At 44.6% G+C, this 14,907-nt stretch overlaps 1 protein-coding gene across 2 annotated transcripts in view; it reads left to right on the top strand.

Moving 5' to 3' along the window:
- DOCK1 (dedicator of cytokinesis 1) overlaps window positions 1-14,907 on the top strand; it is a 277,154-nt gene that overhangs the window by 57,684 nt on the left and 204,563 nt on the right. For both annotated transcript variants that reach the window (XM_054276537.1, XM_054276536.1), the window contains exons 20-23: window positions 3,615-3,704; window positions 4,040-4,140; window positions 6,100-6,234; window positions 10,112-10,220. In XM_054276537.1, the coding sequence (XP_054132512.1) occupies window positions 3,615-3,704; window positions 4,040-4,140; window positions 6,100-6,234; window positions 10,112-10,220 (435 nt within the window). The remainder of the gene's footprint in view (window positions 1-3,614; window positions 3,705-4,039; window positions 4,141-6,099; window positions 6,235-10,111; window positions 10,221-14,907) is intronic.

Raw genomic sequence — 14,907 nt, 5'->3', positions numbered from 1 at the left:
TTAGCTGTGCAAAAGAGGAGGCTGGGACTTTATTGAAGGTGTTGTAATAAATCAAATCTAAAAGAGTGTCAAAAGATTTTCTTGGGGACAGGTGACCCTGGAGAGTTGTTTCCTTCCTTCAGGGGATTTTTAGTTGTTTAACAGAAGCATAATGAAGCCTCTGCTGGAAGTGACTTCAGGCACCTGGGAGTGCTGATTTTGTCCTCCTTGGAGGGTGGGGAAGGTGGGGTCCCACAGATTGGTGTTTTAGGAAGGTGCTGCTTGCTGTGGTTTTGTCCTGAGTCATTTGAGAGCAGAATGTTGCCCATGGCTGCTGCTGAGCTCTGCCACTTGAGTTCTCCCTCCTCTCCCAATGTGACATCCCAGTGGCACCTTCCTGCTGGGTGGGGATCAGGGTTTCCTTGGGATGCACCACAAATGGAGTGAAAGCAGTTCTGGAGTGAGTCGTGCACCTGGCACACTCTCAGGACCCAATGGGATTCCCTTCTCCTGCTCCCAGGGGTCTGAGCACAGCTGGAGTCATGCAGGGGGCAGAAGGAGTGTTTAATATTGCTTCCACCACCATTTTTATCCTTTTTCAGAGGGCCAATGCTTACATTTCCATCTGTTGCAGCAGTGCTCCATCTTTGTGGGGGCTGCTCCATTGCAGGGCCTGGTTTGTAACTGTTCCTTTCTGTTCCTCCACCTCTTTTTGCCCTTCATGTTTTTAACTTCTTTGCGGGGGCTGCTCCATTGCAGGATCTGTTCCTTTCTGTTCCTCCAGCTCTCTTTGCCCTTCATGATTTTAACTACAATGCCCAGTGCAGCCTGGATATCTTTAGTAAAAGTATTGATGTGATAAAAACCATTCCTATTTTCTGTTAAGAATTGCCTGTTTTTAAAACTCCCAGGGAAAGGCCTGGGCCTACTGGTGTTCATTTATTTGAGTGGAGATGAGCCCAGCTCCCCATTCTGTGCCTGTTGCAGAGTGTGTGGAAGCTGTAAATGTTATCTCCCTTCCCCAGAGGCTCTGGCTCCATTTGTGCAGAGTCTGTGCAGTATGAGAATGTAAACTAATAGTGTAGGAATTATTCATGCCACCTGAGAAATGTCCTGCCCCTTCAGTCAGCAGCAGCAGCTCTGCTGTGCTCTTCCTGCTGGTGAACAGATTTCAGGCTTGAACTGTGCTCATGAAAGTCAGGCTGAGGTGCCTGAATGTGAAATCAAGGCTTGATCAGCCTCCCAAGCATCCTTTGGCTTCCAGGGGACTCAGTGTGTGGGACCCAAGAGTGCAACTTCTTTTCAGACCAGGAGAGAAACTTCTCCTGTCAAGGCTCCAAACTGTGCTTTGCACTGCCCTCCCTGCCAGCTGGCAGCAGCCACAGAATCATTTAGAATTACAGAACCATTTAGGTTGGAAAAGACCTCTGAGATCACAGAGTTCAACCTCTAGAACATCAAGTCCAGCCTTTAATGTGCTTTATTTGCACATCTTCTTTAATGGGATGAGTAAGGCTGTGAGAAGGTGATGTTTTCCTTTTGCCCCCGTGGTGAAATTATGAGCTGGCTTTTCCCCAGGACTGGGCTAAGATCAACTGCAAGAATTTGGGCTTTTCTGTTTTCTAATCCTCAGCAGCACGAACTGTGACTCTGTGCTCAGCTGGTTTAAGGAGTTTGACATTCAGCTGTGCATGGGGTTAACTCCTGACATTTGACTGGAGGTTTAGGAGATCAGGTGAATCAGGCTTGATCCAGGAGGCTCATTGAACATTTTTCAAGGAAACATTTTTAAAGGAGGAAGGTGGGAGTCAGGCTGGTTTTCCATCCCTCTCACAGGATGTGCAATGCCTCTTGTGGCTGGAACCCCAGGATCAATTCCCTTCTGCTTTTTGAGATGTTCTTCCCTCATCTATGTCACCATCATATTTTGTGAAAAATCCCTTTGCCAGGATTTCTTCTCCTGGGAGTCTCAGAGAAAAAGCAATATTATCTGATTTGTTTCTCCCTGTTTTTCTGCTTTGGAATGTGGCTGGAGATTGTTTACCAACAGGTGAATGTTTGATTGGTTCCATGTGAATTGTGTTGAATTAATGACCAGTCCCAGTCCAGCTGTGTCAGACTCTGAGTCAGTCATGAGTTTTTATTATTCATTCTTGTTAAGCCTTCTGTCTGTATCCTTTCTGTATTCTTTAGTATAGTTTAGTATAGCATTCTTTAATATCATATAAGTACATTGAGTAATAAATTAGCCTTCTAAGAACATGGAGTCAGATTCACTCTGACCTCATCCTGGGAACCCCTGCAAATACCACACATCTACAAGACAAAACCTTTTTTTTTAATTTTCTTTCCCTGTGAGGGTGGGCAGGCTGTGGCACAGGGCGAATTGTTTTTACTTAATGTCCAATCATCATCAGCTGTGTTGACTCTGAGGACTCAGTCACGAGTTTTTATTATACATTCTTGTTAAACCTTCTGATGTATCCTTTCTCTTTCTTTAGTATAGTTTAGTATAGCAGTCTTCAATATAATATAAGTATAATAATATTGTATATATAATAATAAATTAGCCTTCTAAGAACATGGAGTCAGATTCACTCATCTCTCACCTCATCCTGCAAATACCACACATCTACAAGGCAAAAACTTTTTTAAATTTTTATTTCCTGGCTGTGAGGGTGGGCAGCCCTGGCACAGGTGCCCAGAGCAGCTGTGGCTGCCCCTGGATCCCTGGCAGTGCCCAAGGCCAGGCTGGACAGGGCTGGGAGCACCTGGGACAGGTGGGATGGGATTTACCCAAACCACCCTGGGATGATTTGAGACAGATGTTCTGGAACCATCCACATTTAACCCCTTCTTTCTCAACGCCACGTGAGCTGTGCTGCCGCCTGGCTGTGCCCTGGAGGAGCCCCTGTGTGTCTGTGCCAGCTGGAGGAAGGAGCTGCTCAGGCACATCCCATCCCAGCAGAACTGATGAGTATCTGGCACTGCATGGATCCCTGGCTCTGGGAAGGACTCCTGGAATTAGGGACCTTTTGTGCTTCACTGGAAGCCCCTGGCACTAATCTGCTGTTCTGTGGTGCTGCAGAGTGGGGTGCCCAGGCAGGGGAGCGCAGGCCTTGCTGGGCAGGTTTGGGGCTGGGGCAGCAGTGGGGGCTCTGTTCCCATCCCTGCATGTGGGATCCCACGGGATTGGGGCTGAGGTGCAGCCCTGGGCAGGGGTGCTCTGAGTGCCTCCCGTGGCTCAGCCCCCATTGCCTGGCATGAGGCTCAGTTGCTTGTGTGGTTTGTGCTCTGAAATCCCAAATCCTCAGCAGTGCATGGGCCTGGTGAGCGTGTGGTCAATCTGCAGTTTGGAAATCCTTGTTGTTGGAGCATTGTCACAGAGTCAAGTCCTTGTCCAGGTGTGCCAAGCGTGACTTCATTTCTTCTGTTGGACTGATAACCTGTGTACAGATAATCAACTTCACTAAAAATCATCTGCTGAAAGAAAAGTGTTGGATTTTCCTTTTTTTTGTTTTTTGCTAACTTTTGAAATGCCTTTACTTTAGCAAAAATACCTGTAGAGTCCTGTGTGGAATCTCAACTTAATTTGCCTTTGAGAACATGATGAGAGCTGTGTTGTTTCTTTGCAGTTCCTTCAAGATACACTGGATGCCCTTTTTAACATCATGATGGAGAACTCAGAGAGTGAGACCTTTGACACTTTGGTGTTTGATGCTTTGGTGAGTCTGCACTGGGGAGGGTCTGAAATGTACCCAATAATGGGGAATTAACGATAGAAACAAGTTTATTAATGGAAGAGATCTGAGCTGAGAGTTATTGTTTAATTTAAAAGTTATATTTAAAGGTTCAGATCCAGAGGGAGTTGGATTCTGTCATGTCATCTTCCCAGGAAATAAGGAAGCACTCACATCCAGTCATTTTAATGGATTAACAGCAGAATTTAGGACAAGAACAGAAATTTTAATGTCAGTAATGTCTCTTCTCTGAGAAGAAAGGGGAATGGACAAACATTAAAGACTTTTTGGAGACTAACTAATTATTCTGTTTCTTTCAGGTATTTATTATTGGACTGATTGCTGACAGAAAATTTCAACATTTCAACCCTGTCTTGGAGACCTACATCAAGAAGCATTTCAGTGCTACCTTGGCCTACACGTGAGTTGGAAAGTTTATTTTTCCTAATGTGACTTGGAGAATTTGTCTAGGTAATGGTATCTAATTACTTGATTATGTAGCTTAATTAGGAGTGTGCCCATGAGCTCAGGAGGGTCTGGAAGAAGACTGGGGGTAGAAGACTGATCTTTGTTTCTTTCTTGAAATAAATTGGTCCAACTTTCAGTGCTGTGCAAGGAGAAGTTTTGATAGTGCTGTAATGAAGAAGGGGATGATTTGACAATTTCAGGAGTTGTTTTGTAAGGAAAACAAAAGCAATTCTCACTTAAATTGGAAGGAAATCATGTCCATTTAAGATGCTTCAAATACAGATTTTTTGTGCATTAAATGACACTTTCCCCCAATTATCCACATTACTGTCATTGTGGGGAAGAGGCAGTGAGTGGCACAAAAAAAGGCCCATTAGTTTTGTTGTCTTAAGTAGTTTCTGACAGTTGGAATCTTTGCTGCTGTGTTAGACTGAAGGAAAAGTCTCTGATGGGTATCTTTGCAGTGCTGGGGGGAAGGCAAGCCCAAACCAGGAAGCCTGAGGTGGCCTTTGTTGGTGCAGAGTCTCTGTTAAGGGACCTGAAAATGTTGATTTAAAATTGTGAAGAGTCATGAAATCCTACAATTTCCTGAGCTGGAAAGTCCCATAGGGATCATCAGTGCAGCTCCTGGCACAGAGACCCCACAATCCCACCCTGGGCATCCCTGGGAATGTTGTCCAAACCCTCCTGGAGCTCTGGCAGCCTCGTGCCCATTCCCTGGGCAGTGCCCAGCACCCTCTGCGGGAGAACCTTTCCCTGGTCCTTCTTGAATTCCCAAAGACGATTTGAGCCAGTGACATTTGATCACTCATGTGGAGCATCCTGCATCACCTGCACTTCTCAGGAAAAGCTGAGGGTGATCCTGTCATGGCATGGAGAGCATCCTTCCCTTCCTCATGTGCAGGGAGGCAGGGACAGGGAGGAGCTGAATTCTGGCTCGAGGTGTCCCCATGGATGTGACAGATCCCTGCCCTCTCCCTGCCTTTTATTCATGGAACATCCATTGTGGAAAAGAGCTCCAAGATCACCCAGCCCAGCCTGCAGCCCTGGAGCAAAGAGAGGTGGCCTTGGCAGCATTTAAGTGCTTGCTTGAAATTCTCAGGCAGTTTGCTCCTGCTCCAGCAAATCCCCAGGCAGCAGGATCTCTGTTGTTTTCTGTTAGTGGGGAATAATGTGCAGCTTGTTTACTTGGAGTGGGGATGTTGGATCATGCACTGGAGCTGGGATGAGTTAAAATGGAATTGCCCGTGGTTCCATTAAAGCCCTGATTTATATTCATTGCAAGGGAGGGAGCTGGAATGGGATTATTTTGAAAATTGTTTCACTTTCGAGTTTGATAGGCTTTAAAATGGGGAAGAAGAGTATTTCCAGCTGGTGGTGTGTACTTGGAGAAATAAATTTTACAAATTTCAGCCCAAAATCCATGGGAAAACTTTCTGACGGGGAAGCCTTGCTGAATGAAGGGACTCATACTTTGTGTTAATTCTAACAGCATGCTTGTATTTCATTTAATTATTTTTATTATTCTTACTAATTTATAATTTTAATTCTTATTTATAATTATTAATATTTATTATAATTACTTACTATTATTATATTATGTGGGTGCATCTTTCTGAGAGCCTAAATCTGAATATCCATCTGAACATCCAGCAGAAAATCAGCCTTACTGAGATTTGTTGTATTGCTTGTGTGTTAAATGAGGTTATGGTCTGTGGTTTTTCTTTTTTTGCTCAAGAATAAATTCCAGCCACTTATCAGCAAAACAAAACCACAGTGAGTTTATTAAGAAGAATTAACTTTGTAGCTCTGTGGGCACTTCATTTTTCATTCAACCTTTCAGAATGGAAATTCTGTGAGAATACTTGTAACTTTTATGTGTTTTTTTTTTTTTTTTTTTGTGTTTACACAGGAAACTGACCAAGGTTTTAAAAACCTACGTGGACAATGCTGAGAAGTGTGGGATCACTGATCAACTCTTCAAAGCCATGAAGGCCCTGGAATACATCTTCAAGTTCATTGTCCGCTCCAGGATATTGTTCAACCAGTGAGTTCAGCCTCCCACTGCCAATAATGCCCCAAAACTGCCAACATTTTACAGTCCAGCAGTTAAAACTGCTTAGTGTTGCACTATTCTATAAAGGCTTGAAGCTGTGAGAAGTTATTTCAGGAGAAGGGTTTTCCCTCTTTAGCAGAAATCTATTTTCAGTAGCAGGGAATTGGTAAAATCATCATAGTTTAGGTCTCTGGACAATTAAAGCTTGGCACTGTTTGGGGAAACTCCTGTTACTGTATTGTGTTTTATACACAGGATTTTACAGAAGTTATAAACCAAGCTGATGGGATCTTCACTTAGATTGAGTCCTTTTACTGCTTGTTAGCAGTGGGAACAACCTTATTGCAAGGGATTTATGTAGAGCTCTTCAGTTACCATCTCCACCACCCTTTCCTCTAATTTACGGCTTGGAATTTATTTCTGCAGGAGCCTTGCTGTGAGATTCATAAAATACTGGATGTCACCGAGGCTGTAGCAGGGCCTACAAATCACTTGAACACAGAAAAAATAAAATTCCCTCTGGCTGCAGGTTGGATTTACAGACAGTGTGACCCTCCAGGACTGGCTGTGGGATTTCCTTGTGGGAAGCACAAATTCACAGCCCTTCAGTGTGAGACCAACTCTCCATGCCAAGGGATTAATCAGCAAAATTAGTGAGTGCAGAAAGAGCCAGATTTGTTCTGCTGCAGGACTGAAGCCCTGCCTGGGGGGTGTCATTTGGACTGATTAAAATGCAGAATTGTTGCTGCTCCCCTGCGGAATCACACGCAGCAAGCTGAAGCTTTTATTCCAAAATATGGCATATTTTTAACTTCAGGGAGAGGCTGGTGGGCTCCCTGGATGGATGGAACATTTTAGCAGTTGAGTTCTGGATAAATTCATGGAAGTTCATCCACTTAAAGCATGGTGACACATCTATTTGTTCACTACAGCAAAGGTTGATAAAGGCAAAATATTGCAAGTGACCTTTAGAAAAATCTCTGATTTCCTCAGTAGGGATCCCAGTGCTTGTGGTGTATTTACTACAGCCTTAAAATCCTCCAGGCAGTGCTGGAAGCACCAGCCTGGTGTAAACCTTGATTTCTCACAGCTGCAAGGATTTTGTGCTTTATCAGGTATATTAAATAAATAGATGTTATTAACTGACAGTAGGAACACATTTGTGACTGACTTGTTTATTTTTATTATAACTTCCTTTTTGAAAGGCAGTGTTTTTTGTCTGGCGCACTTTGATTTATTGGGCTGTCAAGTTCAGTTACTCTTTCTGTTGGTATAAGTTTCACCTCTCTAATCTGTTCAGGGGGACACTAAAATCTATTATGGAAATGGGGGCTTAACAAGTTTTTTGTCCTGCATAACCCCCAGTTTAAGCCTAAGAGGAGAATAGAAGTGTGCACAACAAAATAACACAATTTAGTGGTTTGGGGCTTTTTTTTTTTTTTTTTTTTGTAGAATTTATATCCGCTGTGTCCAGGTTAAAATCAACTTTTCATATCTGGGACTTCCCAAGGTTTATGAGCACAGCATTAAAAATGATCCACATTAACTTCAGTGTAAAGCAGCAGGAGCGTCCTGAGCTCCATGCTTATCCCAAGAACAGCCCATTTCCAGCTGCAGTATGTGATCCATCATGATGCAGCTTTAGATGGGATATTGGGCAGCAATTCCTGGCTGGGAGGGTGGGCAGGCCCTGGCACAGGTGCCCAGAGCAGCCCCTGGATCCCTGGCAGTGCCCAAGGCCAGGCTGGGACAGGGAAAGGTGTCCCAGGAGTGGGACTTGATGGGATTTAAAATCCCTTCTCACCCAAACCATTGCATAATTTTGATCTTGGAACATGAAGAAATTGTACAAGGATTGTACCTGTCCAATTCCTGCGTGAAATTCCCTTTCTGAGCTGCAGACTACGTTCAAGACCTTCCTACTGGGTTTACTTCCAGGAGAAAACTGTGGGAAGTGAAAGGGAGTTGAACTTGTGCTGGGAGCTGCTGCAGTGGGTGTTGGTGCCAGGTGTTTGTGGGGATCAGCGCCAGGGGGAACCAGGGAAGGCTTTGGGAGCTCAGTTATAGTTGGGTGAGGATCTTGATCCATCAGAGCTGACTGGGTGAAGGTGGGGTTTAAATGGGGGGGAAGGAGTCATGGGAAGGTGTGATGTTTGTGAGGGTCCCCAGGATGAGGTGAGAGATGAGAATCTGACTCCTTGTTCTCAGAAGGCTGATTTATTATTTTATTATATGTGTTATATGTTATATATTATATACTAGACTATAGTCTAGTCTAGTATAGTCTAGCATATATTATATATTTTATATTATATATTATATATTATATATTATATATTATATATTATATATTATATATTATGTATTATGTATTATATATTATGTTATACTAAAACTATACTAAAGAAAGAGAAAGGAGACATCAGAAGGCATAACAAGAATGAATAATAAAAATCCATGACTGACTCAGAGTCTGACACAGCTGGTGTGATTGGTCATTAATTCAGCACAATTCACATGGAACCAATCAAACATTCCCCTGTTGGTAAACAATGTCCAGGCCACATTCCAAAGCAGCAAAGACAGGAGCAGCAATACAATAATTATTATTTTCATTCCTCTCTGAGGCCTCTCAGCTTCCCAGGAGAAAATCCTGGGCAAAGAGGGTTTTTCAGAAAATGTCATGGTGACTGGAAGGGACCATGAACCCATCCCAGCCCTGCCACGGGCAGGGACACCTCCCACTGTCCCAGGGCCCCCCAGGCCCTGGCAGTCCGTGTGATGTTTGTAACTCTCCCTGTTCAGATTCAATCTGGTTCCATTTTTTTGGCCATGTTAAGTCTGACCAGCCCTGCTGTGGGTGAGTCCCACGTGCTGCCCAAGGAGGGGAGGTTTTCAGGGATGATGTGGAGCCAGTGGTGGTGTCCCCCTGGTTTTCCAGGGAGGATTGTGCCATCCCACACCTGCAGCAGGGCAGGTTCTCCATTTAAACCACTGCAGAGAATTCCAGGAGCACTCATTGTACCAGAGACCCAAGTTCTTCACCTTGGCTGTGTTTTTTTGGCCTCTGGTGTTGCTCAGGTGCCTCTGTGCAGTTTTCACCCCCCTGGAAGCATCTGAGACAGGGAGAGGAGGATCCCAGTGGGCAGCTCAGCTGTGAGGAACCTGCCTGGGGGCACAGGGACCTTGCTCTGCAGCTGGGCTGGGGCTGAGTCACTGCTGTGTGTCAGCTGTGCTGACTCCATGGCAAACTGAGCCTGAAATTAGTGCTGAAACACCATTTAACCTCAGTGCTTCCTCCCCACAGGAAAAAATCTATCTTCTTAGCCAAAAGGTCAATGAGTGCCTCCCTTTTCCTTCTTTCCCCTTTTCCTCCTTTCCCCTTTTCCTCCTTTCCCTTTCCTCTTTCTGTTCTTTCTCAGAGTTTAAGGGCACTCTCCTTGTGCCACTGGTAGATTTTAATGATTGCTGGCAAGTTGGCTGGCTGCTTTGTGGCTTCATCAGCACAAGGGTCCTGGCAACATCTGCAGGGTGGAGAGGCTGTCCCTGGCACAGGGACCTGGGCACTGCTCAGGGATTCACCAGAGACTGGAGCAGCCCTGCTGCATGTGGCATTTCACAAGAAAAATCTCTAAATCTCTTCTTCCTGCTGGCCCAGCCTGGCCAGTCTGTCTTTTGTTGGTTTTGTTTCTTGGTGGTTTTTTTCATGTAAGAAAGCTCTTGATTCAGTAAAAAAAGTTGTAAAAATTCTTGAGAAAATGTAAGACAGAAAGTGGCCAGTTGTCATCTGATTGTTAAAAAAAACCAGATTTTTTTAAAACAGTATTTCCATTGTGGTTTGTGCTGATGAAACCTAATTCTTTTTCAGGCTGTATGAAAACAAAGGAGAAGCAGACTTCAGGGAGTCTCTGCTGCAGCTCTTTAAGTCCATCAATGAGATGATGAGCAGCAACTCTGACCAGACTGTCATAGTGAAGGTTTGTGCTTTCCACATCTCCAGCTTTGCATCCTCAGCCACAACAAGGCAGTGAAATATTTGCTTATTTGTGTTTAAAAGCTGCTTTTGCTTCAATCAGGGTTAATTCTCAGTGCTTCTGCTGAAGGGTTTGTGACTGTGTAAAGAACTTTGTTTGAACAAGTAAATTTATAGAATTCTAGAATTATTGAAGTTGGAGGAGTCATCTAAGATCATTGTATCCAACCTTTAATTGCTTCAAAACCCTCACATTTATTTTAAAAAGAGAACTTAATTTGGGTTCAGTGGTATTTGGCTTTTTTAACTTGTATAGCCTTAAAGTGAAGGTGTTTTTAAGACATTATATTTAAGATGCTGCTGACAGTGTAGATCCTCAAATTTTCATGTATTTATTTGTATCTGAGGCTGTTCAGGATCTTTAATATAGGATCTTAAGTCCTAGTATATATTTTAAAGAAGAAAATTAGTAGTGAGAGAGGCTGGAAGCTCCACCTTTCCTCCCTTGGAGCTTTCCTTGTGTGCCTTTAAATCTGCTTTTGGGAACATTGGCTCATGCAATTGGGAAAGGGGTCTGTGCCCTCAAATGGTGCTGATATCAAAGAGCCAAAGCTCTGAATTGTAGGACTGCCAGATTTTAGTATCCAGAGGAGGCTGGATACAGAAGTTAGTGGATCTTTTTCTTCATGGAAAGCTGCAGAGACTGCCCTAAATGTGTGTTTGATCAGCTGCACCTTGAACTTCCCCTCGTGCTTCCAACCAGAGTTTATAAAAAAGGTGAAAGCCCTGAGCCAGCCCTGCTGAATCAGTGGAGAGAGGATCAAGGGGCTGGGGTTTGGGGTAGGATTTGGGACAGCTGGGCTCTTCCTGCTCAGGTGGTTGCCAAGACAGACAGTGGGAAATCCCTGTGCCAGTGGAAGAAGTTCCACTGAAGTGGAAGTCCTGATTGAAGCCCCCAGTCCTTTGTGGCTGAACTCTGGGGCTCCTGATGCCATGCTGAGCACACACAGCAAAAGGAGATAGTGGGCATAAAGCAGCTGAGGAGGAATATTTTAGGCAGAGAGGCCAAGACAGGATCATCTGATAACAAAGTAGGGATATTACACGTTTCAGGCAAGATGTGTTTTCATTTCATTGCCAAAGCATCTGTCCTGAATGGAAATGGGCAGGTAGCTCAGAGTGTGCTCTCTGGGCTTTTACAAACAGGGACTTTGCAGATTACAGGAGTGGAATGGGAGATTTCTTTTCCTGAGCCTCCCTTGCAGGGCCTGCTGCAGGAAGGCAGATGAACATGAGATTTTTCTTTAACAATTTATACCTTGGTGGGGGGGAAAAAAAGGGAAAAAAGCTAAAAATTGATTTGGTTGTGGAAGGAAAACTGCATGGCAAGTTCTGGAGACATCCCACCAGCAGATTCAGAGCTCTGCAGTCCTGTGTGTGTGTGTAGGGTGGCAGATGAAGCTCTGAGGGATGAGCAGGGTGGGCTCAGTGTGCTTGAGGATGCCTTGCAGAAGCCTTGACAAGCGTTCATTCATTATTTATTGCTTTCATCTCCTCTGGACTCTAATTCCTGAGCTCTGAGAACACATCATTGCTACTATTGGCTTTTTGCAGCTTGTGAAATTGCTTTTATGATGTTCAGGTATCCACTGGAGCTGTGCAGTGTGAGCACCAGGCAGAAATGTGTGCTTCTGTCTGAGAACAAAGCTATGGAATTGGGGGATAAATGTGGGGGTTTGCAGAGAGTGAGTGTGGGTTCTGTGCATCTTGTCAGGCAGAAATGGGCTTGTGTCTGAGAACAAAACTATTGAATGGGTGGGTAAATGTGGGGATTCTGTGCATCCTGCCTGGCAGAAATGTGTTTGAGAACAAAACTATTGAATGGGTGGGTAAATGTGGGGATTCTGTGCATCCTGCCTGGCAGAAATGTGTTTGAGAACAAAACTATTGAATGGGTGGGTAAGTGTGGGGGTTTTTGGAGAGTGAGTGTGTGTTCTGTACATCCTGCCTGGCAGAAATGTGTGCCTCTGTTTGAGGACAAAACTCTTGATTTGGTGGATAAATGTGGGGGTTTTCAGAGAGTGAGTGTGGATTCTGTGCACCCTGCCTGACAGAAATGTGTGCCTCTGTCACAGAGAGCAAAACTATTGAATGGGTGGATAAATGTTTGAGCTTTTTTGGAGAGAGTGAGTGTGGGTTCTGTGCACCCTGCCTGGCAAAGCTGCAGGAGGTGCCAGTGACACTGTGGGGTGGCATTAGAGGCCTCATGGAGCATCTCCATCTCTGCTGGGGGAGAGGAGCATCCGCTGGAGCTCCCAGAGCTGGGGCTGACCCCTGAGCTGAGGGCTGGGGACGCTGCTGTCAGGAGGAGTGAAGGAATCCCTGCATGGGGCTGGCACTTTGGGCAGGACACCTTGGAGCCATCAGGGACAGGGTGTTGGGGTGGCAGGGCTGTCACCCTGCTGTCACAGAGCCTTGGAGCAGCCACTGGGTGCTGTGCTGGTTCCAAACCCCCAGGTAGGGATCAAAGGGGTGCAGAGGGTTGGGAATGCTGCACCTTCCCAGTGAAACCCTGATGTGTGCTCTGGGTTTGTACGAGGGCAGGCATTGCTGACAGCCTTAGGAGGGCACTTGAAAGGAAATAAAGGGATTTTTTATCCTTTCTGAACTTTGTTCCAGGGGGTTGTGGGGGCAGCCAGGGCCTGAGCTCAGGTGCAGGGATGTGCTGGGTGCAGCCTCTGAGGGAGGGAGGGAGGGAGGGCAGAAACCACAGCTGGCACTGCTGGGGGCACTGCTGGGGACCAGGGCTGGGCACAGGGAGGGGCTCTGGGGCAAGGAGGTGCTCCAAGGGCTGGAGCATCCCTCGCATGGAGCCAGCCTGGGACACCTGGGGGGGCTCACCTGGGCAGGAGCAGCTCCAGGGAGAGCTCAGAGCCCTGGCAGGGCCTGAAGGGGCTCCAGGAGAGCTGCAGAGGGACTGGGGACAAGGATGGAGGGACAGGACACAGGGAATGGCTTTAAACTGACAGTGGGTAGATTTAGATGGGAGATTGGGAGTTGGGAATTGTGCCCTGTGAGGGTGGGCAGGGGCTGGGATGGAATTCCCAGGGAAGCTCTGGCATCTCCATCCCTGGCAGTGCCCAAGGCCAGGCTGGACAGGGCTGGGAGCACCTGGGACAGTGGGAGGTGTCCCTGCCATGGCAGGGGTGGAAAAAGATCTTTGAGTCCCTCCCAGCCCAGACCAGTCTGGAATTCTGGTGCTGTTGGATACTTTGCTGAAGTTTTGTGGAAAATCAGTGATTTTAAACAGATAAATCCTCAGCTCCCTGTGTTGTGCAGAAGATCAGCAGATCTTGCTGTGTAGCAGTTTCAGGATTTTTTTTCCCAGTGATTTTTATAAATATTGGGGGAGCTAAGTAAGTGTAGAGAAAATAAGTGTGTTTGGAGAGAGATAAGAAGTTGCAAAGACCTACACAGAAAATCAAGGTGCTGCACATTAAACCAAGCAGATGCTTCTTTCACCCATCCCACTGCTCCCATTTCTCCTGGCAAAAACTGGAATTTTCCTGTACAGTTCATCACCGTGGAGCAGAACTGCCACTGGAAACTTTCTCAGAGATGTTCCCAACTTTTTGGACTGGATATTCTGGATTTTTTTTCCTGTCTGCTGGGGGAGTAGCCTTCAAACTGACACAGAATGAAAGACTGCAGTCTTGTGTTCTTAGCAAGAATTCCTCTTTGTCCATTCAAATATTTATGTCCTTGTGGAAGCTGTTGACTGTAGTTGTTTAATATTTTGCTTTTAATTTATTTTTTTTTAATTTGAATTTTTCAAGGCTTTGGGTGCATGCATGGGGGAAAAAATTTCTTTAAAAGAAAACTCTCAGCATTGTACAGGGATTGAAGGCTGTGGAGCACAAAAAGAGGCTTGGAATTTGTACCTCTTTTAGGATTATGGATATTCAAAAAGTCTTAGGTAGGGGGGAATTTATAGGGTTTTTTATATATATATATATATAATATATAGATATATTTTATAGCATTTTTTATACATATATAAGGGTTTTTTTATATATATATATAGGGTTTTTATATATAGGGGTTTTATATATATAGGGGTTTTATATATATAGGGTTTTTATATATATAGGGTTTATATATATATAGGGTTTTTATATATATAGGGTTTATATATATATAGGGTTTATATATATATATATTTTATATATATATATATAACATTAAAAGGTTATTTTTAAATTGTCTGGTACTGCTTCAGCTATGGATTTTTGCAATAAATAGATAAAATTCCATTTGATCTTGGGTTGTGGTTTGAGCAGAGCTTTGCTAACACTCTACTGGTGCTAACACCTCATTTCTTTTGCCTTTTATATACTCAAACATGTTGGAATTAAAATGTTGAGGTGCGAGAACAACTAAAACTCACTTTGACCCCAGGTTATATTCAGTTCTGTGGGTTTGAATTTGGAAAGGTGAACTGCTAAAAATTACAATGTTCAAAACAACGCAGTAGTTGGGGTTTTTAAAGTAAATTAAATAAAATTTTAGGGATTTTTGGGTGTGGATTTTTTGGATTTTTTTTTCAGTGGAGACAGACCATTCCCCTCTCATGCTGAGTGCAGGAATGGCTTGGGCAGGGGAGGTTCCACTTGGGTTTCCAGGCAGCACTT

The sequence above is a fragment of the Melozone crissalis genome, unplaced genomic scaffold (genome assembly GCF_028551555.1).
Source record: "Melozone crissalis strain CALT ecotype California unplaced genomic scaffold, PUWL_Pcris_2 ptg000019l_1, whole genome shotgun sequence".
Classification (NCBI taxonomy): domain Eukaryota; kingdom Metazoa; phylum Chordata; class Aves; order Passeriformes; family Passerellidae; genus Melozone; species Melozone crissalis.
This window is presented reverse-complemented; position numbering and strand designations above follow the sequence as displayed.